Source organism: Nerophis lumbriciformis, linkage group LG25 (assembly GCF_033978685.3).
Source record: "Nerophis lumbriciformis linkage group LG25, RoL_Nlum_v2.1, whole genome shotgun sequence".
Classification (NCBI taxonomy): Eukaryota; Metazoa; Chordata; class Actinopteri; order Syngnathiformes; family Syngnathidae; genus Nerophis; species Nerophis lumbriciformis.
In genome coordinates this window covers 28,843,106-28,870,522 of record NC_084572.2, presented here as the reverse complement: position 1 = coordinate 28,870,522, position 27,417 = coordinate 28,843,106, and the positions used below count along the sequence as shown (strand labels likewise).

The 27,417-nt window shown below is 35.5% G+C and overlaps 1 protein-coding gene across 2 annotated transcripts in view; it reads left to right on the top strand.

Moving 5' to 3' along the window:
• The window catches only part of fam193a (family with sequence similarity 193 member A), a 43,607-nt gene extending 33,119 nt beyond the window's left edge, over positions 1–10,488 (top strand). For both annotated transcript variants that reach the window (XM_061984130.1, XM_061984131.2), the window contains exons 20-23: positions 285–524; positions 596–1,463; positions 6,363–6,444; positions 10,126–10,488. In XM_061984130.1, the coding sequence (XP_061840114.1) occupies positions 285–524; positions 596–1,463; positions 6,363–6,444; positions 10,126–10,219 (1,284 nt within the window). In that variant the 3' untranslated portion in view covers positions 10,220–10,488. The remainder of the gene's footprint in view (positions 1–284; positions 525–595; positions 1,464–6,362; positions 6,445–10,125) is intronic.
• The last annotated feature ends 16,929 nt before the right edge of the window (positions 10,489–27,417 follow it).

The following is a 27,417-nucleotide window of genomic DNA, read 5'->3' as shown; positions in this document are numbered from 1 at the left end:
TTGACCACTAAAGGGTACCACCTGAATAAGTTTTTCAACTTGTTTAAGACGGGGTCCACGTTAATCAATTCATGGTAAAGTTACATTGTTTAATGCATCCAGCGGGGCATCACAACAAAATTAGGCATGTGTTAATTCCACGACTGTATATATCGGTATCGGTTGATATCGGAGTCGGTAATTAAGAGTTGGACAATATCGGATATCGGCAAAAAAGCCATTATCGGACATCTCTACTTAGGACTGTTCTCTTGATGGTTTTGCACCATTTTTTTTAACCCCAGCCTCCGGCGGCTCCGACGAGTCGAAACTATGCAGAGATGCGGGAGAAGCTGCGCTTGCGCCTGACAAAGCGCAAGGAGGAGCAACCAAAGCGGGAGGAGCAGCAGCCTGTGCTGGAGCGGGACAACGGAGTGGAGGACCACCGGCGAGTGGAGGACCTGCTGCAGTTCATCAACAGCGCCGACAACAAACCCGCCACCAGTTCCAAAGCGGCCAAGCGGGCGAGGCATAAACAAAAGAAGGTAACAGTCACCTTTTTGGATTTCGAACCGCTGGGTCACGATGTTAAAAGTGTGTGTCTGTGTGTTTTAAGATGGAGGAGAAGGCACGTCTGGAGGCCGAGGCCCGTGACCGAGAGGAGCTCGTGCTGCAAGAGGAGCAGCGGCGGCGGCAGGAAGAGGAAGAGGCGGCGCTTCAGCAGGAACTCCTGAGGCTGCAGCAGCTACAGCAACACTGCGCTACCAAGAAGAAAAAGAAAGACAAAGCCAAGGAGAACACGGCGCCCCCTCAGAACAACCCACAGCCCCTCAAGCAGACAGCCCAGAACGTCCTCGACCATCTTCAGAACGTAAAGTCGCAGCTGCTCCAAAACCTCATCTGCCTGCCGGACCAGAGGGATGCCAGGTTTGAGCACAGCCCGAAACGCAGCAGCGAGAGAGGCTTCTGCGCTCAGGCCAACAACGCGGCCAACCTCCACCACCACAACGCCGACATCAACAACAAAGTCAAGGCCAAGCAGGCGGCGAAAGTCATCACGTGCGAGCCCCCGTTTAAGAAGGACCCGGAATTACCCAAGAGCTCAGAGACGACGGTCAAGCTTGCCAACGGCGTCGCCTCCAGCGGCACAGCGGACACCAAAGCACCGCACACCAGGCCTGTTGAGGCGCCCGCTCATCTGCCTCCTCCCCCTGCAACGACCATCACGGAAGCACGCAGAGAGGAAAGGAACAACAGAAGTGCCAGCGGGAAGAGGCAGCAGCAAGCCATGACGCACACCAAGGAAGAGCGGAGAAGTCCGCCCGTGTCCAACTCCTCGCCGTCACCTCCCCCTCCGAACCCCACCTCCCACTCTGAACAGACAGAGCAGAACGGTAAACCTCCCAGCGCCGAGTCCCCACAACCCAAAGGCAAAACAAAGAAGAACAAGAAGAAGAAGGGGGAGAAGATGAACACCTCTATAGGTTGGTATCCCACCATGACGCTCTTGACAACATCAGATATGTCACTGAGACACCTTTTGTACATTTAAAGATGCTAAACGCAATTCAATAGAGGTCATTTCATGCTAAGCTGATTGAACAAAACATTCACATTTTTGTAATCTCAGGGCATTCAGTAGATTGCAACTGGACTGTTTGATTTGTCGTGGAAGCCTCTCATCCAAGTAGGCATAATCTGTTCATGCTTATAGGAATTTGTCTACGACAAAGTTCATTAACCGATTTTTCCGACTAATCGTTGCACCCCTAATGGCAGGCGCATTCACGGACATCACAAGTCCGAACAGCAATGCAAGACACAAGCAGGTTGTTACATTATGCCAGGGCTGTCCAAACTTTTTCCACTGAGGGCTTCACACTGAAAAATCTAAGCATGCTGGGACCATTTTGATATTTTTCATTTTCAAAACCAATACAATATACCGGTATAGATTATTTTAACCTTTAAGGCTCGGGGACCCGCAAGGGTCTCAGTCAAATAATAAAAAATAAAAAAATCATATACTACTTTTTTAAAATTTAACTCTTAAATCTCTTAATCAACTTCAGGTCTGTATATATATATATATATATATATATATATATATATATATATATATATATATATATATATATATATATATATATATATATATATATATATATATATATATATATATATATATATATATATATATATATATATATATATATATATGTGTGTGTGTGTTTTATGCCGTTTTTGTCAAAAACCTGTTTTTTATGGCAAAAACACAACGCGCAATATTTTTCCCCCCCAAAACATTTCAAAGTGCAATATTTAATGTGAAGTTATTGGAGCCTTCAATAATTCAAATCACCATTGATTTTTATTCATTATTTTTTGAGCAATGATCGTTTGAAAAATAAAAATAAAAATCCCACTAAAAATCTTGGTGATCCAAAAGGGGCCCACTCCATCCATCCATTTTCTACCGCTTGTCCCTTTTGGGGTCACGGGGGGGGGGGGCTTATCTCAGCTCATAAGTGTTAAAATCAGGTGATATATATATATATATATATATATATGTATGTACCGGGTATATATGTGTGTGTATATATATATATATATATATTTTTTTTTTTTTTTTACTTTCAATGCTTAAGTCTCTAGATCAACTTCAAATCTATTGTTTTTTAAAAAAAAAAAGTTTGTTTTATGGCTTTTTTCCTCAATTTTTCTTTTATTTTTCTATGGCATACACAGAAAATAAGCAGTGTTTTCTCAAAAAAAATGTTTAAAGTAGAATATTTGACGTGATGTATTTAGAGCCTTGATTTGGTCAATAAGTCATACCATTGATTGATTTATTTTTATTTTTATTTATTATTTTTTTTAGCAATGGCAGCTTTGTGTTATTAGTCATCATTGCAACTTTTTCTCATTACATTTCACCTCGTTGCTTTATATTCCACTCTTTTTTTAGAACGTTCCGATCGTTAAAAAATTAGCTGCAGGCCGCAAGTGGTCGTCACGCCACATTTAGGACACCCCTGGTCACCGCTCAACAGCACACGGCAGATATTTGAAGGTTTTTCAAAAAAGTAATGCAACAATTACTTTCCCCTGTAACTAATTACATTTTATGAAGGACTAATTCCGATACTAATTCAGTTACCTTTGTTGAAGGTATTTATTCTGGATGGGGGTCTTGAACTCACGATTCGATTTGATTCCGATTCTTATGTTGACGATTAGATTCTTGGTTCAAACCGATTCTTGCAATATTATTTGGTGTATAAATAATAATACAACTTTTTCAAAACAGGTTGCAGATTAAAAAATATATATTTTGGCGGCTGGCGTATGACTTATTTGTGCAACAGCTAAACTAAAAAATGTATTTTGAAAAATCGATTCTTGAAAACTTTGGATTGATTCGGAACCCCAAACATAAAAAAAATAAATACAAAAAAGTAAAAAAAAACTTTACTTTTATTAATTTGTCCAAAACTGATTTTAGGTCAAACAAATAAATCAGTGTCATATGTAATCATCTGTATTTTATTAGTACAATATGCAGAGTCAATAAACATTTAAAAAGCTGCACTTTGGAATCACTCTGTAGTTTGTCCTTAAATAACCTCCATAGTTCAATCTGATTAGCTGCGAAGAGCTTGAGGCAATGCTATGACATCATTGTTTATCTATCAATAATCTGCCCTATTGATCTCGCGGGGGGGAAAAAGTCACAATTTGAGCAACCGATAAACAGATAGATGCTCAGATAGATCTTGTGGCTTACCCCAAGTGTCTGTTTTGGGACCAAAACTATTTAATCTGTATATAAAGGACATCAGTAAAAGCACAAAATACCTTAAATTAATCCTATTCGCAGATGACACCACTGCATTCTGCTCAGGGGGAAACACACAGGAAGTCCTCAAAACGGTGCGGGTACAAATGAACAAACTAAAGAAATGTTTTAATGAAAACAGATTATCCTTGAATGTAAGTAAAACTAAAATAATGCTATTTGGAAAAGGTAAGGAAAATAGTCAAACACAAATAGAAATAGATGGTGGACACATCGAGACAGGACAAGAAAAAACATTTTTAGGAGGTATAATAGATGATAAAGTGAGCTGGAAACCACGTATCAAGCACATAAAACAAAGTGACGAGAAATATTGCAATATTGAAATGAGACAAAAATAACTTCTGAATCAAAAGTCACTCCATACTGTCTACTGTTCATTGGTGTTACCATACCTGAGTTACTGTGTGGAGATATAGGATAACAATTACCGTATTCAAGTACACTTTGCTCGCTAACAGTACTTTAGAAAAGAACAGTCAGAAGAATACCTACGGCTGGGTACAGAGAACATACAGTGCATCTGAAACGTATTCACAACGCTTCACTTTTCCAAAATGGAACTAATTCATTTTTGGGGCCTCTAAATTCTACCCCAAAATGACAAGTTTTTAAGAGCTTTTTGAAATGTATTTAAAAGAAAAAAACAACAACAACTAAGAAATCATATGTACATAAGTATTTAGACCCTTTGATGCACCTTTGGCGACAAGACCTTTTGAATACGATGCCACAAGCATGGCACACCTATCTTTGGCCAGTACCACCCATTCCTCTTTGTAGCACCTCTCAAGCTCCTTCGGGTTAGATGGGAAGCATTGATGCGCAGCCATTTATGGATCTCTCCAGAGATGTTCAATTTGATTCAAGTCTGGACTCTGGCTCGGCCACTCAAGGACATTTCCAGAGTTGTCTTAAAGCCATTCTTTTGATAACTTGGCTGTGTGCTTAGGGCCGCTGTCATGCTGAAAGATGAACCATCAAGAGTGCTCTGGAACAGGTTTTCACCCAGGATGTCTCTGTACATTGCTGCATTCATATTTCCCTCTATCTTGACTATTCTCCTAGTTCCTGCATTGAAAACCATCCCCACAGCATGATGCTGCCACCGCCATGCTTCACTGTAGGGATGGTATTGGCCTGGTAATGAGCGGTGCCTGGTTTCCTCCAAACATGGTGCCTGGCGTTCACGCCGAAGAGTTCAAACCTTGTGTCATCAGACCAGAGAATTTAGTTTTTCATGGTCTGAGAGGTTTCCGTCTGGCCACTACACCCTACCATACAGGCCTGATTGGTGGATTGCTGCAGAGATGGTTGTCCTTCTGGAAGGTTTCCCCAGATTTGTGCTTTGAGACAATCGTGTCTTGACGGTCTACCGACAATTCCTTCGACTTCATTCTTGGGTTGTGCTCTGACATGCACTGTCAAGTGTGGGACCTTACATATGGACAGGTGTGTGCCTTTTCAAATCATGTTCAATCAAATGAATTTACCACAGGTGGGCTCCAATTAGGCTGTAGGAATATCTCAAGGATGCTCGGTTGAAAAAGGATGCACCTGTGCTCACTTTTGAGCTTCATGGCAAAGACTGTGAACACTTATGTACATGTGATTTCATGACATTTGCAAAAATGTCTGGTACTTTCCGGATGCACTGTACGAATGCATTCTAAAATATTGTAACTAACCGATTTTGTACCTTTTTCAAACTGCAAAAACATGTGTACAAAGGAAACAACAATGGGCTGTCCTAAAATGGACAACGGTCCTTCTCAACAAAAGAAGATCAATACAATTTTAGGAATATTATATACAGGCACAACTTTGAATGCATTTACTGTATCAGTATGTGGGATTCAACTACAGATTGGATTAAATGAAACAATGTGCTAATATGAGCCAGTTTAGGAAACCGTACAAGCAGATGGTGTTTACAAATAATTCAAAAGAGCTGTTGAAGTAAAGTGTTTGCTATCATATACTCATTATGGGACTGGGGTAGAATAAGAACACCTTCTGCTTTATACCACTGAACTCTTTGAATAATTTATTTCTTATTTCTCTATTCTGTCTGGTCAAGACAGACAGCGGGGGTTCTGTCCAAGGTTTCCCTCCGTTGCCAAGGGCTTGCTCATGTAGGGTTCAGTTGGGTTTTTTTAAATTATTTTTCTGCTGATTATGATACAGAGGTGAGACCAGACTAGCGGTTGGTTAATCAGTGGAGAAAAATGTGTTCTAGTTGTGACATTTTAACATGCTTCAAATTAAATTGAATAGAAATGTCGTTATTATAACGTTAGTGTTACAAATATTTAGTAGTTTTATCCTCTTCCTGTTAATGAGCTTCTATAGACGTGCTGAACGGGGAGAGACGCGACACTAAAGCCCTCTGGACTTTCCAAACCAGACCTAGCTCATTTCTACTTCCTCAAACGGCTCGAGGCTTTTTATTTAGGGGCCCAATGAATATAAATTCTCACAATTTTCTATGCAATTAAAAAAAAAGTTGACGCTTGTGTTTTAGATGATGTGTTCCTACCCAAAGACATCGATCTGGATAGCACTGAAATGGACGAGACGGAACGCGAAGTGGAATATTTCAAAAGGTATGTTGAAAATTTTCATTTTTCTGTCAAGCGTCATATCCTGCGTGTCTTCAAGCACACTTTCTATGATTTGATGTATGAGGAGTAGTGATCTTCTTTGACAAAACGCGGGCACTGAAGGCGTACTGCAGCTTAAAGGTCCCCTATTATGCAAAAGTCACTTTTTTTTTAATCTTTTTTTTTTAGGGTGATCATCTTCACTTGTTTGCTCCATTTTGGAGAGAAGAGATGCTCTAATGCTCGCTTTTGCAGGCTTTTTCATGACGACATGAAAAAAAAGCATCTTTCTCGTGGATATATGTAAAACAAATCAGGCTTCGCTACACATCTTAAAATAATTTCCGCTAACTCGGTCAGTTACAGATTACAGGGTTTTGAGTTTGATCAGTTAGTTTTTCCACATGCTAACCTAGTGTGACATTGCTGTTAAAATGGGAGTGTAATGTTAGCGCTGTGGACCGCCCCTAAGCAAAACAAATTCGGAGGTTATCAAAGTGCTTTTATCAATCACGGTTTTTCCGTCATTTTGATTTAAAACGGTAAGACTTTTGGGAGCTTTACCGGGATTATCATAATTACGGTTTATTGTTCCACCCCTCAAGTACACAATAGAACTGTCATAGACAAACACAGCTCATTAGAATTAAAGCTATGTACACACCAAACCCCATATTCCCAGCAGAGTTTACTAAAAGCTCTTTTTAACCGTCTAAATGTCAGCATCAAGGCAAGAACGCTTCCCATACACTATTGAGGTACATGTCAGACTTATTTCAAATGGTTTAAAAATTATGTAATATGGGACTTTTAAGCACGTTAGTTTTCGTGGCATCTGGTTTACTTTTTTTTTTTTTTTTTAGGTACAATTGTATTTGTAAACTCTAGAGCAGGGATGTCCAAACTTTTTTCACCGAGGGCTGCATAAGGAAAAGTCAAAGTATACAGGGGCAATTTAGATATTTTATTTTGTAAAAAAACAAAAATGCTGAAAACACATTTATTACATACAGACAGAAAATGTAGTGTCATGTTTGTGTTATAGGTGACAACGTGTACTATCATTAGTTCTTACAGGGGTGTCCAAAGTGCGGCCACTTGCGGACCAAAGCTCGAGTTTCATTGGCCCGCAACATAATGGCAGAAAAAACAACAAAAAGATGTACCGTAATGTAATGAGAAAAAATCTTAAATTTCGATAATGATAAACAATTTGTCACTTATAACACAAGGCTGACGCTAACTTTTGATGTGTCTGTTGCATGGTTGTAGCATTTTTTTTGTACAAAAGAAAACAATATTAAAATGTCCCCCACATACTTTTTGTATTAATTTTATATTGGTATGAATTTTTCAGCTTTTTTTTTGGGCCAACAGAACTTGAGCTGCGAGCATAATTATAAAATATATATATATATATATATATATATATATATATATATATTAAAATGTCCCCCACATACTTTTTATATTAATTTGTATTTAATTTATATTTTGTATGAATTTTTCAGGTTTTTTTTTGTGGGCCACCAAAACTCAAGCTGCGTGCATAATTATAAAAAAAAATATCCGAATGTCACCACATACTTTTTGTATTAATTGTATATTTGATATATTTTCAGTGTTTTTTGTGTGTGTGTGGGCCAACAAAACTCGATCTCTGGGCAGAATTATTTTTAAAAATATATCAAACTGTCCCCAAATACCTTTTTGTATTTATTTAATTTAAAAATATATATAATTTGGTGGGCCAACAAAGCTAGAGCTGCAGTCATAACTATACAAAATGTTCCTACATACTCTTTATATTAATTTTATATTTTGTATGAATTTTTCACCTTTTTTTTTCTTTTTCTTTTTTGTGGGACAACATAACTCGAGCTGCAGGCATAGTTATGAAAAAAATATCAGAATGTCCCCAAATACTTTTTGTATTCGTTTGTAAAAATATTATATTTTGTATACATTTTTCAGATTTTTTTTTTAATAAAAATTTTTTTTTAAATTCGGTCTTAATTATAAAAAAGTATATATCAAAATGTCCCCACTTTTTTTGTATTCATTTGTATTTATTTTATGATTTTTTTTTTTTTTTACTTTTTTTGTGAGCCAACAAAACTCGAGCTGCATGCATAGTTATAAAAAAAAAATATCAAAATGGCACCACATGCTTTTTGTATTAATTGTATATTTGGTATGAATTTGTAAAAAAAAAGTTATTTTTTTGTGGGCCAACAAAACTTGATTTGTGGGCATAATTGTTCAAAAATATATATCAAAATGTCCCCACATACCTTTTGTATTAATATTATATTTTGTATGAATTGTTCAGCCTTTTTGTTGTTGTGGGCCAACAAAACTCAAGCTGTGGGCATAGTTATGAAAAAAAATATCAGAATGTCCCCCCAAAATTTTTTTATTCATTTGTACCAATATTTTGTGTTAATTTTTCCAATTTTTTATTTTGTGACCAGCAAAATTCAAGCTGCGGTCATAATAATAAAAAAATATATATCAAAATGTCCCCACATTGTTTTTATATGTATTTGTATTTATTTTATATGACATTTTTTTAAATTGGGGGGGCCAACCAAACTTCAGCTTCGGGCATCATTATAAAAAAAAAAAAAATCAAAATCAAAATATCCCTAGATACTTTTTGTATACATTTTTTTTTTTTTAATTCTTCATGTTTTTTTTTTTGTTTTTTTTTGTGGGCCAAGCTGCGGTCCTAATTATAAATGGCCCCCGTGCCGCACTACTTTAATATTTTGTATGAATTTTTGAAAAATTGGGGGGGGGCCAACAAAACTCGAGCTTCGGGCATCATTATAAAACAATAAAAAATATCCCTAGATACTTTTTGTATTAACTATTTTTTTATGAATTTTTAATGGGTTTTTTTCTCTTTTTTTGTGGGCCAAGCTGCGGTCCTAATTATAAAAAAAAAAAAAAAAAAAATTTTTTTTTTTTTTGTGGCGTGATTTGTTTGTAAAAATTATTACATATTTTCTATACATTTTTCAGTTTCTTTTTTATTTTGTGGACCAACAAAATTTGAGCTGTGGTCTTGATTATAAAAAAGTATATATCAAAATGTCCCCACTTTTTTGTATTTATTTTATATGATTTTATTTATTTTGTAACTTTTTTTTATTATAAAAAATGTCACCACATGCTTTTTGTATTAATTGTATATTTGGTATGACTTTTTTTAGTTTTTATATGTATTTGTATTTATTTTATATGAATTTTAACACATTTTTGGGGGGCCAACAAAACTCGAGCTTTATAAAAAATCCAAAAAAAAATCAATCAAAATATCCCTAGATACTTTTTGTATTAATTGTATATTTGGTATGACTTTTTTTTGTTTTTATATGTATTTGTATTTATTTTATATGAATTTTAACACATTTTTGGGGGGCCAACAAAACTCGAGCTTCGGGCATCATTATAAAAATTAAAAAAAATCAATCAAAATATCCCTAGATACTTTTTTTATTAATTCATTTTTTATGAATTTTTCTGGGGGGTTTTTCTTTTTTTTTTTTGTGGGCTGCAGTCCTAATTATAAATGCCCCCTGTGTCGCACTTTGGATATCCCTGCTGTAGAAATAGCAGGAAAGGAAGTCTGCATAGAAGAGTTGCTAACATGTGACGTTGACGTCTTGGTGTGTGCAGGTTCTGCTTGGACTCTGCGCGGCAAACGCGTCAGCGGCTGTCCATCAACTGGTCCAACTTTAGTCTGAAGAAGGCCACCTTTGCGGCGCACTGAGGTCGCCGAGCCAAGACGCGCGCGTGCACACATGAAAACGGGCGCCTGGGCGTTCCTTTTCCCGCAACAACCCCCCCTCCCCCACCCCACGCCAACCCGACTGTTCGCTCCCGCTGTGCCCGAATCACACCCGACGCTGCCTTGCTTCGTTTTCCTTGCCGCGCGGCTCCGACGGGACCCGTACGGACCTGCTGAACTAAGAACACAAAACGGGAAGAATTGGAAAAAAAAATGCCACTGTTGAATAAAATGTCCTGGCGTGCTTGTGATGTTTTAGTCGGCCATTTCTTTTTGACTGAACAAGCCATGGTCTGAAATGATTAAAGCGAGAGAGAAAAATGACAAATCTATAATTATTATTAATTAAAAGTTGTATTTGACATATTGTGGCTTATTATCCCGTCACTTCTCAGCACGGCAACATTCACTTTGACAAAAAGGTGCTTAGTCAGCTGGTCTCCACCCCTTGACCCCCGACCCCAACTTGATACTTGACAATGTTCTTTTTATTGTTTCTGTTTAAGAAAATGTACCAGTTACCAATTTTTATTTTTATTTTTTTTTTGACGTTGCGTAGCCAGCTTGTTTGAGAAGACTTCAAGAATGAAAGAAGAAGCGAGTACTCACTATCAATGAGTCATAGAGTGTGTGATGTATTAACACTGAAGCTACTTTTAACATATTGTTAAGTAATATTGAATCATGTCTTTCTTTTTGAAAGATGGAATACAGTAGTATGGCAGGAGCACGTCTTCTTGTGTCCAGTCTTATTTCCTACACACCGCGCCTCCAATTTTATTGAAATAGTGGTTTGGCAGCAAATGTTGCCGTGTACGATAAGACATGGATCATTTTATGTATTTTATTTCACTTTTTTTTTAATTCATTGAAAAAAAAAAAAGGATATTAAATAATTACCCAAAAAATAATTCATTACAAATGTAATACATTTGAATTAACAAGGATTTTTTGGGGGGGAAATAATTGGGTAAAAAATACAGGAAATTAAAATGGACAAATCAAAATTTGTTTACAGAGCATAACAATAAAATACCATACCATACCATACCAACTTTATTTATAAAGCCCTTTAAAGACAAGCACAGTTGAAAAACAAAGGGCTGTACACCACAAAGAAATGGAGGCAAAGGACAGACTAAAAAATAACATTTAAAACAGAAATAAAAATACACATTTAAAAAGCAAATATAAAGTTAAAGTTAAAGTACCAATGTCACACACACACTAGGTGTGGCGAGATTATTCTCTGCATTTGACCCATCACCCTTGATCACCCCCTGGGATGTGAGGGGAGCAGTGGGCAGCAGCGGTGGCTGCGCCCGGGAATCATTTTGGTGATTTAACCCCCAATTCCAACCCTTGATGCTGAGTGCCAAGCAGGGAGGTAATGGGTCCCATTTTTATAGTCTTTGGTATGACTCGGCCGGCGTTTGAACTCCCAACCTACCGATCTCAGGACGGACACTCTAACCACTAGGCCACTGAGACTGACATACAATATTTACACTGTATGTATATGTGATTGGATAGACAGTTGTTTGCGTTATGTATGTGAACAGACAGGCAGGTTATATACAGTACGTATTGTACCCTAAGAACAGTTTGTTAGATAAAAACAGTTTAAAAGTTAAAAACAGTTCAAAAAGTTAAAAGCTAAAAACAGTTCAAAGTCTCATGCTGGGTTAAAAGCCAGTGAATAAAAATGGGTTTTAAGAAGGGTCTTAAAAATAATAAATAGTAAATAATCATTCCAAATAAAATTCATCCATCCATCCATTTTCTACCGCTTGTCCCAAATAAAATAAATTAAGTAATAAAAACAATGAGCCAATTGTTTATTTTTGTATAACTAAAATTGTGGATGTTGTCTGTCTTATCTGTGTTGGCCCTGCGATGAGGTGGCGACTTGTCCAGACAGTACCCCTCCTTCCGCCCGAATGCAGCTGAGATAGGCTCCAGCACCCCCCGCGACCCCAAAAAGGGACAAGCGGTAGAAAATGGATGTATGGATGGAAAATTGCATGATTTTTTATTTTTTTTAAACCAAAGAGTACTTAATGCTAACATTCCTGATATCACATTAAAATGAACAAAACAAGTGAGCAAAACAATCAGTTTGTTTTCACATAACAAAAAAATTGCAGAAAATAATGCAGTACTTATTTAAGATACATTACATTTAAAACAATAAAAGTGCCCATTTCCACACAAAATATAAAAAAACAGTACCATGAAAGTTTGATATTTTGCATTAAAATCAAGGAAAATTTTGTGAGGAAATAGTTAAAACAATTCAAATTAAGTACAGTTTTATTTTTTAACAAATTATTTTGAATTACTGTAATTTATATATATACATATATATATATATATATATATATATATATATATATATATATATATATATATATATATATATATATATAAAATTAAATATAGATATCTTGAGGTAATTACTGTGTTGCTGATGCTATACATTTGCATGTAGAAGGTGCTGGAATGAGTGTGACGGCCGTTTTTGTTTCTTTGTGTAATACGAAAAGTTGCTGACGCAGATTTTGTTGTACAGTTGAGTTTCCGGTGGCGCCATTGAAAGGGAAAGTTGATGATCTGATGAAATCAAGGCCAGTCCCTCGCTGGCTGCCGACAATGAGGTCATGTAGATAAAGAGGATGCACTTCTTTGGCTCGGGCACACGTCTCAATACTGCGTCTTTACTTTGTCCATTCACACCCACCTCCGACCTACACATGTAATGAACACTTGTTTGTCCATTCACTGACACAAAATGCAAACACACATGTCCATAGCGCTGTCATTGCATACTCATACATATTTCTATCTATTAATTTTTCCACATTATGTTTGTCCATTCAGAGAGACACACGTGTCCATTCACATGTTATGTTATCTATCAGTCCATTTACAGCCACATGTAATGTGCGCATGTGTCTATCCATTCACATATATACATATTGTAATCATCGTTGTTCGTTTACATTCACACATAATGTAAGCGTGTGTCCATTCTCATACACACACTATGCAAACACTTGTTTACATACAATACGTACTGTATATAACCTGCCTGTCTGTTCACATACATAACGCAAACAACTGTCTATCCAATCACATATACATACAGTGTAAATATTGTATGTCAGTCCAGTCACATATACATTATGCAAACATCCATCAGTCCATTTACAACTACAAACCCCGTTGTCATATGAGTTGGGAAATTGTGTTAGATGTAAATATAAACGGAATACAATGATTTGCAAATCCTTTTCAACCCATATTCAGTTGAATATGCTACAAAGACAACATATTTGATGTTCAAACTGATAAACTTTTTTTTTTTTTTTTGCAAATAATCATTAACTTTAGAATTTGATGCCAGCAACACGTGACAAAGAAGTTGGGAAAGGTGGCAATAAATACTGATAAAGTTGAGGAATGCTCATCAAACACTTATTTGGAACATCCCACAGGTGAACAGGCAAATTGGGAACAGGTGGGTGCCATGATTGGGTATAAAAGTAGATTCCATGAAATGCTCAGTCATTCACAAACAAGGATGGGGCGAGGGTCACCACTTTGTCAACAAATGCGTGAGCAAATTGTTGAACAGTTTAAGAAAAACCTTCCTCAACCAGCTATTGCAAGGAATTTAGGGATTTCACCATCTATGGTCCATAATATCATCAAAGGGTTCAGAGAATCTGGAGAAATCACTGCACGTAAGCAGCTAAGCCCCTGACCTTCGATCCCTCAGGCTGTACTGCATCAACAAGCGACAATAAAAACTTTAATCTTACCCCGAACCTAAATAATAAATATAACTCGTTTGAGATGCTTACTATGAGGTTTGTCACACCGCTGCCTCTCCACCTGGCTGTTATCTACCGCCCCCCAGGACCCAATTCGGACTTCATCAGTGAATTTTCAGAGTTCGTTGCTGATTTAGTGACGCACGCCGACAATATAATCATAATGGGGGACTTTAATATCCATATGAATACCCCATCGGACCCTCAGTGCATGGCGCTCCAGACTATAATTGATAGCTGTGGTCTTACACAAATAATAAATGAACCTACGCATCGCAACGGAAATACGATAGATCTAGTGCTGGTCAGGGGTGTCACCACCTCCAAAGTTACGATACTCCCGTATACTAAAGTAATGTCCGATCATTACCTTATAAAATTCGAAGTTCTGACTCATTGTCAACAAACTAATAATAATAACTACTATAGCAGCCGCAACATTAATGCTGCCACAACGATGACTCTTGCTGGCCTACTGCCTTCGGTAATGGCACCATTCCCAAACTATGTCGGCTCTATTGATAACCTCACTAACAACTTTAACGACGCCCTGCGCGACACCATTGATAGTATAGCACCGCTAAAGCTTAAAAGAGCCCCTAAAAGGCGCACCCCATGGTTTACAGAAGAAACTAGAGCCCATAAATTATCATGTAGAAAGCTGGAACGCAAATGGCGCGCTACTAAACTTGAGGTTTTCCATCAAGCATGGAGTGATAGTTTAACAACTTATAAACACATGCTTAAAGCTAAATATTACTCAAATCTCATCCACCTCAACAAAAATGATCCGAAATTTTTGTTTAGTACAGTAGCATCGCTAACCCAACAAGGGACTCCTCCCAGTAGCTCCACCCACTCAGCAGATGATTTTATGAATTTCTTTAATAAGAAAATTGAACTCATTAGAAAGGAGATTAAAGACAATGCATCGCAGCTACAACTGGGTTCTATTAACACAGATACGACTGTATCTACGAAGGATACCGCCCTCCAAAATAGTTTCTCTCTCTTTGATGAAATAACATTAGAGGAATTGTTAAGATGTGTCAATGGGACAAAACAAACAACATGTTTACTTGACCCATTTCCTGGGAAACTTATTAAGGAGCTTTTTGTATTATTAGGTCCATCAGTGCTAAATATTATAAACTTATCACTTTCCTCTGGCACTGTTCCACTAGCATTCAAAAAAGCGGTTATTCATCCTTTGCTCAAAAGACCTAACCTCGATCCTGACCTCATGGTAAACTACCGGCCGGTGTCCCACCTTCCGTTTATCTCGAAAATCCTCGAAAAAATTGTCGCACAGCAGCTAAATGAACACTTGGTGTCTAACAATCTCTGTGAACCTTTTCAATCCGGTTTCAGGGCAAATCACTCTACGGAGACAGCCCTCGCAAAAATGACTAATGATCTACTGCTAACGATGGATTCTGATGCGTCATCTATGTTGCTGCTTCTTGATCTTAGCGCTGCTTTCGATACCGTCGATCATAATATTTTATTAGAGCGTATCAAAACACGTATTGGTATGTCAGACTTAGCCTTGTCGTGGTTTAACTCTTATCTTACTGACAGGATGCAATGCGTCTCCCATAACAATGTGACCTCGGACTATGTTAAGGTAACGTGCGGAGTCCCCCAAGGTTCGGTTCTTGGCCCTGCACTCTTTAGTATTTACATGCTGCCGCTAGGCGACATCATACGCAAATACGGTGTTAGCTTTCATTGCTATGCTGATGACACCCAACTCTACATGCCCCTAAAGCTGACCAACACGCCGGATTGTAGTCAGCTGGAGGCGTGTCTTAATGAAATTAAACAATGGATGTCCGCTAACTTCTTGCAACTCAACACTAAGAAAACGGAAATGCTGATTATCGGTCCTGCTAAACACCGACATTTATTTGATAATACCACCTTAACATTTGACAACCAAACAATTACACAAAGCGACTCAGTAAAGAATCTGGGTATTATCTTCGACCCAACTCTCTCCTTTGAGTCACACATTAAGAGTGTTACTAAAACGGCCTTCTTTCATCTCCGTAATATCGCTAAAATTCGTTCCATTTTGTCCACTAGCGACGCTGAGATCATTATTCATGCGTTCGTTACGTCTCGTCTCGATTACTGTAACGTATTATTTTCGGGTCTCCCTATGTCTAGCATTAAAAGATTACAGTTGGTACAAAATGCGGCTGCTAGACTTTTGACAAGAACAAGAAAGTTTGATCATATTACGCCTATACTGGCTCACCTGCACTGGCTTCCTGTGCACTTAAGATGCGACTTTAAGGTTTTACTACTTACGTATAAAATACTACACGGTCTAGCTCCAGCCTATCTTACCGATTGTATTGTACCATATGTCCCGGCAAGAAATCTGCGTTCAAAGAACTCCGGCTTATTAGTGATTCCCAGAGCCCAAAAAAAGTCTGCGGGCTGTAGAGCGTTTTCTATTCGGGCTCCAGCACTATGGAATGCCCTCCCGGTAACAATTAGAGATGCTACCTCAGTAGAAACATTTAAGTCCCATCTCAAAACTCATTTGTATACTCTAGCCTTTGAATAGCCCCCCTTTTTTTAGACCAGTTGATCTGCCGTTTCTTTTCTTTTCTCCTCTGCTCCCCCCTATCCCTTGTGGAGGGGAAGACACACAGATCCGGTGGCCATCTTTTCTTTTCTCCTCTGCTCCCCCCTATCCCTTGTGGAGGGGAAGACACACAGATCCGGTGGCCATGGATGGGGTGCTGGCTGTCCGGGGTCGGGACCCGGGGTGGACCGCTCGCCTGTATATTGGTTGGGAACATCTCTGCGCTGCTGACCCGTCTCCGCTCGGGATGGTTTCCTGCTGACCCCACTGTGGACTGGACTCTTACTGTTATGCTGGATCCACTATGGACTGGACTCTCACAATATTATGTTAGACCCACTCGACATCCATTGCATTCGGTCTCCCTAGAGGGGGGGGGGGGGGGTTACCCACATATGCGGTCCTCTCCAAGGTTTCTCATAGTCATTCACATCGACGTCCCACTGGGTTGAGTTTTTCCTTGCCCTTATGTGGGCTATACCGAGGATGTCGTTGTGGCTTGTGCAGCCCTTTGAGACACTTGTGATTTAGGGCTATATAAATAAACATTGATTGATTGATTGATTGACATCAGTGTGTAAAGGATATCACCACATGGGCTCAGGAACACTTCAGAAACCCACTGTCAGTAACTACAGTTGTTCGCTACATCTGTAAGTGCAAGTTAAAACTCTCCTATGCAAGGCGGAAACCGTTTATCAACAACACCCAGAAACGCCGTCGGCTTCGCTGGGCCTGAGCTCATCTAAGATGGACTGATACAAAGTGAAAAAGTGTTCTGTGGTCTGACGAGTCCACATTTCAAATTGTTTTTGGAAACTGTGGACGTCGTGTCCTCCGGACCAAAGAGGAAAAGAACCATCCGGATTGTTATAGGCGCAAAGTTGAAAAGCCAGCATCTGTGGGGATGTATTAGTGCCCAAGACATGGTTAACTTACACATCTGTGAAGGCGCCATTAATGCTGAAAGGTACATACAGGTTTTGGAGCAACATATGTTGCCATCCAAGCAACGTTACCATGGACGCCCCTGCTTATTTCAGCAAGACAATGCCAAGCCACGTGTTACATCAACGTGGCTTCATAGTAAAAGAGTGCGGGTACTAGACTGGCCTGCCTGAAAATGTGTGGCGCATTATGAAGCCTAAAATACCACAACGGAGACCCCCGGACTGTTGAACAACTTAAGCTGTACATCAAGCAAGAATGGGTAAGAATTCCACCTGAGAAGCTTAAAAAATGTGTCTCCTCAGTTCCCAAATGTTTACTGAGTGTTGTTAAAAGGAAAGGCCATGTAACACAGTGGTGAACATGCCCTTTCCCAACTACTTTGGCACGTGTTGCAGCCATGAAATTCTAAGTTAATTATTATTTGCAAAAAACAAATAAATGAGTTATGAGTTTGAACATCAAATATGTTGTCTTCGTAGTGCATTCAACTGAATATGGGTTGAAAAGGATTTGCAAATCATTGTATTCCGTTTATATTTACATCTAACACAATTTCCCAACTCATATGGAAACGGGGTTTGTACATATAATGTGCGCATTTGTCTATCCATTCACATATATACATATTGTAATAATCGTTGTTCATTTACATTCACACATAATGTAAGCGTGTGTCCATTCTCATACACACACTTGTTTACATACAATACGTACTGTATATAACCTGCCTGTCTGTTCACATACATAACGCAAACAACTGTCTATCCAACCACAGCCAAACATAATGTATTTGTTTGTCTTTTCACACATCGTAGGTGTGTTTGTCCACTCACATACATAATAATAATGTACACACAATGCAAACATTTGTCCGTTTACGTACGTACCAAGTCTGTATGTATGTTTACGTACACGCTTTAATGTGGAAATGTATGTGAATAGATTTGTCCATTCACACACACACACACACACACACACACACACACACACACACACACACACACACACACACACACACACACACACACACACACACACACACCTGTCTCTCCATTCTCTCACCCACACACACACACACACACCGAGTAACCGTCTGTATGTTAGAATTAGGCGCACAATATGCCGGTCCATTCACGTACAGGAATGTGAATGACTTTTTGAAAAAGGTTGCTACATTTGTAAAGTCAAGGGTGAAATTAGTAAAAACGAGAGTAAAGTCAAAGGTAAGATGGAGGAAGTGATGTGTGTACGTCACGGTGGCTGCTTCCTATTTTAAAGGTCTCTGTGCTCAAAAGTTATTTCAATATGAAAAAATGACTTTGATGACTGAGGTCAACGTGGAAAGTGTGTTTCCTGCAGACACACACACACACACACACACACACACACACACACACACTGAAGAAGACAAAAGGTTGTTAGAAGGACACCGCAGCAAACCTGACTCTCAGCTTCTGAATGAATGGTCCTTAATGATGTCACTTTTTCCCCACTCAATCAAATGTGCAAACCTCACAAAATACCAGAGGTTCATAATGAATTTATGTCTTTATCTTATTCATTGAAGGTCAAATTCTTATGAGTAAAATATCAGCAAAAAGGTTGACTATATATATATATATATATATATTTGTACTTTCAAAATGTTCTATCAAGCATGACGCCATATTTGTTAACATTTTATTGTTTGTTTGTCTGGGCTTTCTGCTTAGGCTGCTGCCCCCGCGACCCGCCTTTGGATAAGCGGATAAAGTCGGATAGAAGGATGGATGTTCTATTTATTTCGATTAATGCGTTTTTCAATTTTTTTTAAAATAAAGAAAATGCTGAAATCTTAAAAAAAAAAAAAAAAAGTGTTCAATAAAATATTAAATACATTAATACAATAATCCTGGATCTGCACTTTGATGGTTTTGATTTACTTTTTTTTTTTTACATTTTATTCTTTGTTCTATTTTATTTTCACGATATAAACCCATTACAGTTAATGCGTTTTTCATTGAGAAATTAAAAGAAAATGCAAAAATCTTTTTAAAAAAAAGTGTTGAATTAAATAAAACACTATAATTTTTTTTTTTACATTTTATTGTTTATTGTTTCTATCTATTTAATATTTGTGCGTTTTTCGTTGAGAAATGACAAAATACTTGGGGAAAAAAATGTAATGAATAAAATAAAGCCTGCACAGAAATATAACATGTAATTGAAAAAGGGAAAATAATGAATAAGTTAATCCTGGACCTGCACTTTCATAGTTTTAATTATTTATTGTACGTTTTATTGTTTGTTTATTTTCTTTATTTTCATATAAATATAATTCATGTGTTTTTAATTGAGGAAAATGCTGAAATCTTAAAAAACACACAAATAAATATAACATGTAGATATATAAAAAAGTTAAACTAATAAATAAAATAAATGAATAAAATGCCCTTTAATAGTTTTGATTGATTTGTTTACATGTTTTTCTTGTTTTTATTTCTTTAAAAAAAATAAAAGTTAAAATGTATTTAATGAAATAAAACAAGCACATAAATATTACCTGTAGTTAAAAAAGTTAAATTAATGAATAAAATAATGCTAGATCTTCATTAATAGTTAAACATTGTGTGCTATTCGATAAATTGATAAATTGTGTGAAATATTTCAAGCAAAACAAGAAAACATTACAAAATAAAATACTTCCTAGATAAACATGATAATAATAAATTATCATGTAATATAATATTAATAATTTTTGTCTATCCATTCACATATATACATATTGTAATCATCGTTGTTCGTTTACATTCACACATAATGTACGCGTGTGTCCATTGTCATACACACACGATGCAAACACTTGTTTACATACAATACATACTGTATATAACCTGCCTGTCTGGTCACATACGTAATGCAAACAACTGTCTATCCAATCACATATACTGTACATATAATGTAAATACTGTATGTCAGTCCAGTCACATATACACTATGCAAACATCTATCAGTCCATTTACAACCACATACAATGTGCGCATTTGTCTATCCATTCACATATATACATATTGTAATCATCGTTGTTCGTTTACATTCACACATAATGTATGCGTGTGTCCATTCTCATACACACACGATGCAAACACTTGCCCACATACATACAATACATAACGCAAACAACTGTCTTTCCAACCACAGCCAAACATAATGTATTTGTTTATCCTTTCACATATCGTAAGTGTGTTTGTCCTCTCACATACATAATAGTAATGTAAACATGTACTTTCCCTCACACACAATGCAAACATTTGTCCGTTTACGTACCTACATAGCCTGTATGAATGTTTACGTACGCGCATAATGTTTAAATGTATGTGAATAGATTTACATTTGTCCATTCACATACACAAACACACATACTGTATCTGTCTCTCCATTCTCTCCCCCACACACATACCGAGTAGCCGTCTGTATGTTAGAATCAGGCACACAATCTGTCGGTCCATTCACGTACAGGAATGTGATATATGTGATCATATTAATAATAGTAACAATACCGCTTGTGGAGGGAGAGTGTGATCAGCGCGCCCGCAGGAGCAAAGGTCACCGCCTATGTCGATGGTGTTGAGGGCGGAGCACCACCGGATAGGGGCGGGGCATGTGCGGACGGCGAGACACAGCTGGCAGGTGATTAGATTACACAGATGGTACGTGGTAATCTAATCATCTGTTGTCTTTAACAGTGAGCGGCCGGGAGCAGAGAAAGAGAGAGAGAGGATACGGACGTGGCTGAGAGGTCACGTTCTACTGGAGAAAAAACTTGTTTTAAAACAATTGTTCATTAAAACCTTGGTAAAACCTGCACGCTTGGCTCTTGCGGTGTGACTTCCACACCGCTTAATATTTATGACCATCAATATACAATACAATATACACATTATTATTAATTATAATACTACTACCGAAATATCTTAATTTGTTACACTTTTAGCACAACATTTTGGCACAATTTATTATACTGCATATATATTGTTACTTTTTTCGAGCAGACATTTTTGAAAGCAAAAATAAGTCAAATATGTGCAGGAGGCGTACCTAATGTATTGTCCAAAGACGACATGGAATATTCTTATGCAGTTTTATATTTTTTATAAAAAAAAATTAAAAAAGGAAATCTGCAAGTCGTGCGTCTTGTAAAACTTCCATCCTCCATGTTGACTTTTCAGCATTTAAAGGCTTAAACATCCTTCAAATGTCACTTTTTTTCCTTTTTTTTAAACCCAAAACAAAAATAAGCTTGTGTGACTTTAACAGCATTCTCCATCTAATTAAAACTTTTTCTTTTTGGGGGTGGGTGGGGATTTCCCTGGATGATGTGGAAATTCCCATTCTTTTAGGATGAAAGCGTGGATAATAAAGTGTCACAGTTCAACTTACTGGTGTTTAAAAAAAAAAAAAAAAAAAAAAAACACTCCACGGGGGACTCGTGACCTTTTTTTGGATGTTTATTTCAATAATCCCCACTCACTGGTGCGTGTGTGTGTGTGTGTGTGTGTGCGTGTGTGTGTGTTCTTGTATGCCTGCCCTTCTTGAGACATGAAGAAGGAAACGTATCTTCCATATGAGGAGGTGTGAACAAGTGATGACCTAAATCATGGTCCCAATAACATTGCATGTAATAGAGAATGTCTCATTTGTACCCCTGGTGGTGAAATCTATCAAAATTAGGGTGGTCCCAGAAAGGAGGGATTTTTCAAATTGACTGTGTGTCGCTTTTAAAAGTGCTCCCCCTCTGGTCAACATATGAAATAACAAGTGTGTGTAAGAAATTGAAATGCGCCCCCTTTGACCAAAATTAATTTAATATAAACAAATAAATATGTTTTTAGAGACATGCTGTAATAACTTGAAGTAAATCATGAAGATTAAAAAACAATTACAAACAAAAAAATACAAATGAAGTCAAATCAGTCTTTTTCTCACAATGTGTCGACTTTTTTCTTATAGAATTGGGAACAGTTTCTCATATTCTTTCTGTTTCTGTAATCTTGCAATATTTTCTCGTAAAATTAGTACTTTTTTTTTTAATGTAAAATGAGTACTTTTTAATGCAAAATGGTGACATTTGTCATATCATATTCGGACTTTTATCACAATATTGCCATTTATGTTGTTCTTGTAAAGTAGTGACATATTTCGAGTAAAATCATGTCATAATTTTGCCGAAGAAAATCCAGATTATTATTATAATATTGCCAACATTTTTAAGTAGGGATGTCCGATAATGGCTTTTTTGCCGATATCCGATATTCCGATGTTGTCCAACTCTTAATTACCGATACCGATATCAACCAATACTGATATCAACCGATACCGATATATACAGTCGTGGAATTAACACATTATTATGCCTAATATGGTGAAGATAAGGTCCTTTTTTTTTTTAATTAATAAAACAAAATAAGATAAATAAATTAAAAACATTTTATTGAATAAAAAAGAAAGTAAAGCAATATAAAAACAGTTACATAGAAACTAGTAATTAATGAAAATGAGTAAAATTAACTATTAAAGGTTAGTACTATTAGTGGACCAGCAGCACGCAGACTGTATTGATATATATTGATATATAATGTAGGAACCACAATATTAATAACAGAAAGAAACAACCCTTTTGTGTTAATGAGTGTGAATGAGTGTAAATGGGGGAGGGTTTTTGTTGGGTTAGTGCACTAATTGTAAGTGTATCTTGTGGTTTTTTTTTTATGTTGATTTATTTAAAAATAATAATAAAATAAAATAAAAACAAAAACGATACCAAAAACAAAAAAAACAATACCGATAATTTCCGATATTACATTTTAAAGCATTTATCGGACATCTCTATTTTTAAGTTTTCTTTTCAAATTGTGGACTTTTGTTGAGTAACATGTGTACTCTTTTCATAAAATTGCCAACATTTTAAGCTTTTCTTGTAAAATTGCGACTGTTATTGAGTAAAATTCCAACTTTTATCATAATATTGCACAAATAATTTTTTTGGACTTGCTTTGAGTAAAATGACGACTTTTATTATAATACTGCCAAAATTCTAAGTTTTTCTTGTGAAATTGTGACCTTTTTCCTGTGAAATTCCAACTCATTGTTCACAACAAGCTATTTTATATTTGCATAGTGTGTATATATTATTAATGTTGTAAATACACTTCTTTATGTATCTAGAAAGGCTGGTCCTAAAGAGGTAGGCATTTTTCTCAGGTCTCAAGAAGGTAACAAATACAAGACTGTGTGTGTGTGTGTGTGTGTGTGTGTGTGTGTGTGTGTGTGTGTGTGTGTGTGTGTGTGTGTGTGTGTGTGTGTGTGGTGGGGAAGAAGAGGGCGGAGCTTCAGTCACTTTTGATCCACCGACATAAAAGGGTGTGCTGTGGGGGCAATCCCCCCCATTTTAAGGCCTTTTTTTTTTTTTTTTTTTACAGCACTTATCTTTAAATGACACATGAATTGTGATAATGACTTTGTGGCCACTTACAGACTGCATGCTGTGGTGTAAACAGGTATGTCACTTGAGGTTCAAATACATGTTTGCTTCAAAAAAGGTGGCTAATGCTAAGTTAGCATGCAGCCTTTTTTAGCAGACATACTTTTATATTATCCTTTGTCCGTTGTTTGTGCCCCAAAGCATATACATTACAACACAATTTAATTTAAATAATCTGTGCTATATAATTTAATTACTTATTTGTGTACATAGTTAGCATGAAACCACACTTAGCCTAGCTGCGTGTTAGCTTAGCGCCATTTTACACCAGGAATACTTCTCCAATATCCGCTGTTTTTTTTTTTAAAATATAAAATGTGTATGTTGTTATAATAAATTACTTGATAACAGCCTTAGTCTTGCTTTATGGACGTTCTTTGCATTTAGTGGACTTTAACCATGGTTTGTGTATGTAGTTAGCATGAGACAACAGCTAAATGTCTGTTAGCTTAGCCTCATTGTTAGTTTCCAACATTTAGTGTTTTTTGTTATCATTAATCTACATAATAACAGCCCTGGTAGTTTAATAGAAGTATTACATTATCACATTTATTAGCAATATGTGGAGGTTAACCGTGAATCTACTGTATGTACATAATTAGCAAAAAAAACACACCTAGCTGTCTGTTAGCTTATCTTAGCTTCTGTTTATAAAAAAAAAAGAGTACTGTTATTTTCTAGCATTTATGCGTTTAAAATTGACTTAATTGCACCTTTTCTTGTCTTTGAGCTTAGCTAAGCTTAGCTGTTTGCATAATTAATAGCAAAAATATATTATTTGTTTTGTATTACATTGCAGGTTATATCCGAAGTCAAGGAATGTGTGCTATTATCCGCTATATAGTATCATTTTATTTGTATTTGTTATAATTTTTTAAATATATATATATATATACATATATATATATATATATATATATATATATATAGTGTATATATATATATATATATATATATATATATATATATATATATATATATATATGTGTATGTAATAATATATATATATATATATATTAGGGCTGAAACTAACGATTAATTTGATAATCGTTTAATCTGTCGATTATTCATTCTATTAATCGATTGATAATTGGATAAAAGAGACAAACTACATTTCTATCCTTTCCAGTATTTTATTGAAAACAAAACAGCATACTGGCACCATACTTATTTTGATTATTGTTTCTCAGCTGTTTGTAAATGTTGCAGTTTATAAATAAAGGTTTATTAAAAAAAAAAAAAAAAATTAAAAAAAATAAATAAAAAATAAATACAAATAAAAAGCCTCTGCGCATGCGCATAGCATAGATCCAACGAATTGATGACTAAATTAATCGGCAACTATTTTTATAATCGATTTTAATCGATTTAATCGATTAGTTGTTGCAGCTCTAATATATATATATATATATATATATATATATATATATATATATATATATATATATATATATATATATATATATATACACATATATATGTATGCATATATATAAACATAGTTTTCTTTATTTAAAACAATATATATCTTTTTAAAATATGTCCATATATGCATATATACTATATATATATATATATATATATATATATATATATATATACATATATATATATATATATATATACATATATATATATATATATATATATATATATATATATATATATATATATATATATATATATATATATATATATATATATATATATATATATAGGTAGGTGTGTGTGTGTGTTCTGTTTGTGCCACTTCAAAGGTTATTTAATAATAGTAATGCTAACAATACATATCAAGAATAGTAGCATAGGTCACACAAAAAAATACTTGTTGTGTTACGTGGCCTACTTCCTGTTTGAGTTGGGGATGTCCGACTTCCTGCTCTTACTGCACCAAACCCGTGACGACTGATTCACACGACTGATTCACGCCCTGGCGCTGATACTCGACACCTTGCTACTTTACTCTTCTTGTCCCTTTGTCGCCCTGAGCCAGCGAGCGTACTCCTCAGGCGGGCGTGATCACCTTACAGCAGACAGACAAACAACAGCTGGGAATGCTAACATGTCATCAGGCCCGTTGAGGCGGCGATGAGGACAGGGGCTTTCCCACAACAAAACAAACATGTTTTACGAATACCCAATTTAAAAACATACATGTCATTGTCGCATATTAAATGATCTTAGTTGTATTGAGAAAAAAAAAGAGATTGCGTCATATAAATTCTGCTTAGTAACAAGCAGCAAGTCTACGTTTCTGCACTTACAAGCTAGATTCATTTTTATTTGCGCCGCATTTAATCTCGCTTGCAACAAATGGCAATCTTTAAGCATAAGAATTTTTAAGCATAAGAAGAGCTGATTGACTTAAAAATATGTAATGTATATTTTCATTTATATGTATATATATATATATATATATATATATATATATATATATATATATATATATATATATATATATATATAGTACATTTTCCATGTTTGCAGATGTGTATTATACATATATTTTTAAAAAGTAAAATATACAGTATGTATATATTTTACTTAAGATTCTTTCCATACTTATTTCCAAATTTTCAGACTTTTATTATACATATATTTAAATAAAGTTGAATATACAGTATGTATATATTTTAATAGAAAAATTTACAATACACATTTCCTAGTTTTTAGATGTGTATTATACATATATTTAAATAACTTTTATTGTACAGTATGTATATATACAATTAATATGAAAATTAGAATTATTTAAAAAAAAGATATATATATGTACTATATTAAAATGTATTAAAATGTATCTTGAATTTTATATATATATATATATATATATATATATATATATATATATATATATATATATATATATATATATATATATATATATATTAAAATGTATTAAAATGTATCTTGAATTATATATATATATATATATATATATATATATATATATATATATATATATATATATATATATATATATATATATATTTAGGTAATATTAATATATTTAGTTTATTAAAATTAGACGGTGCATTTTCCATGTTTTCCAAGTGTATTATACATATATTTAAATAAAGTTTAATGTACAGTATGTATATATTTTAATAAAAAATATACAGTACCAAATTAGGCATTTTTTAAGAAGAATGGCTTATTGACTCAGCAATATCTACCGTATATTTTCAATTAGAATATATATAATTTATATTTAAAAATATGTACCATATTAAACATGTATTAATATATATTTAATTCATTTAATATTTACTTG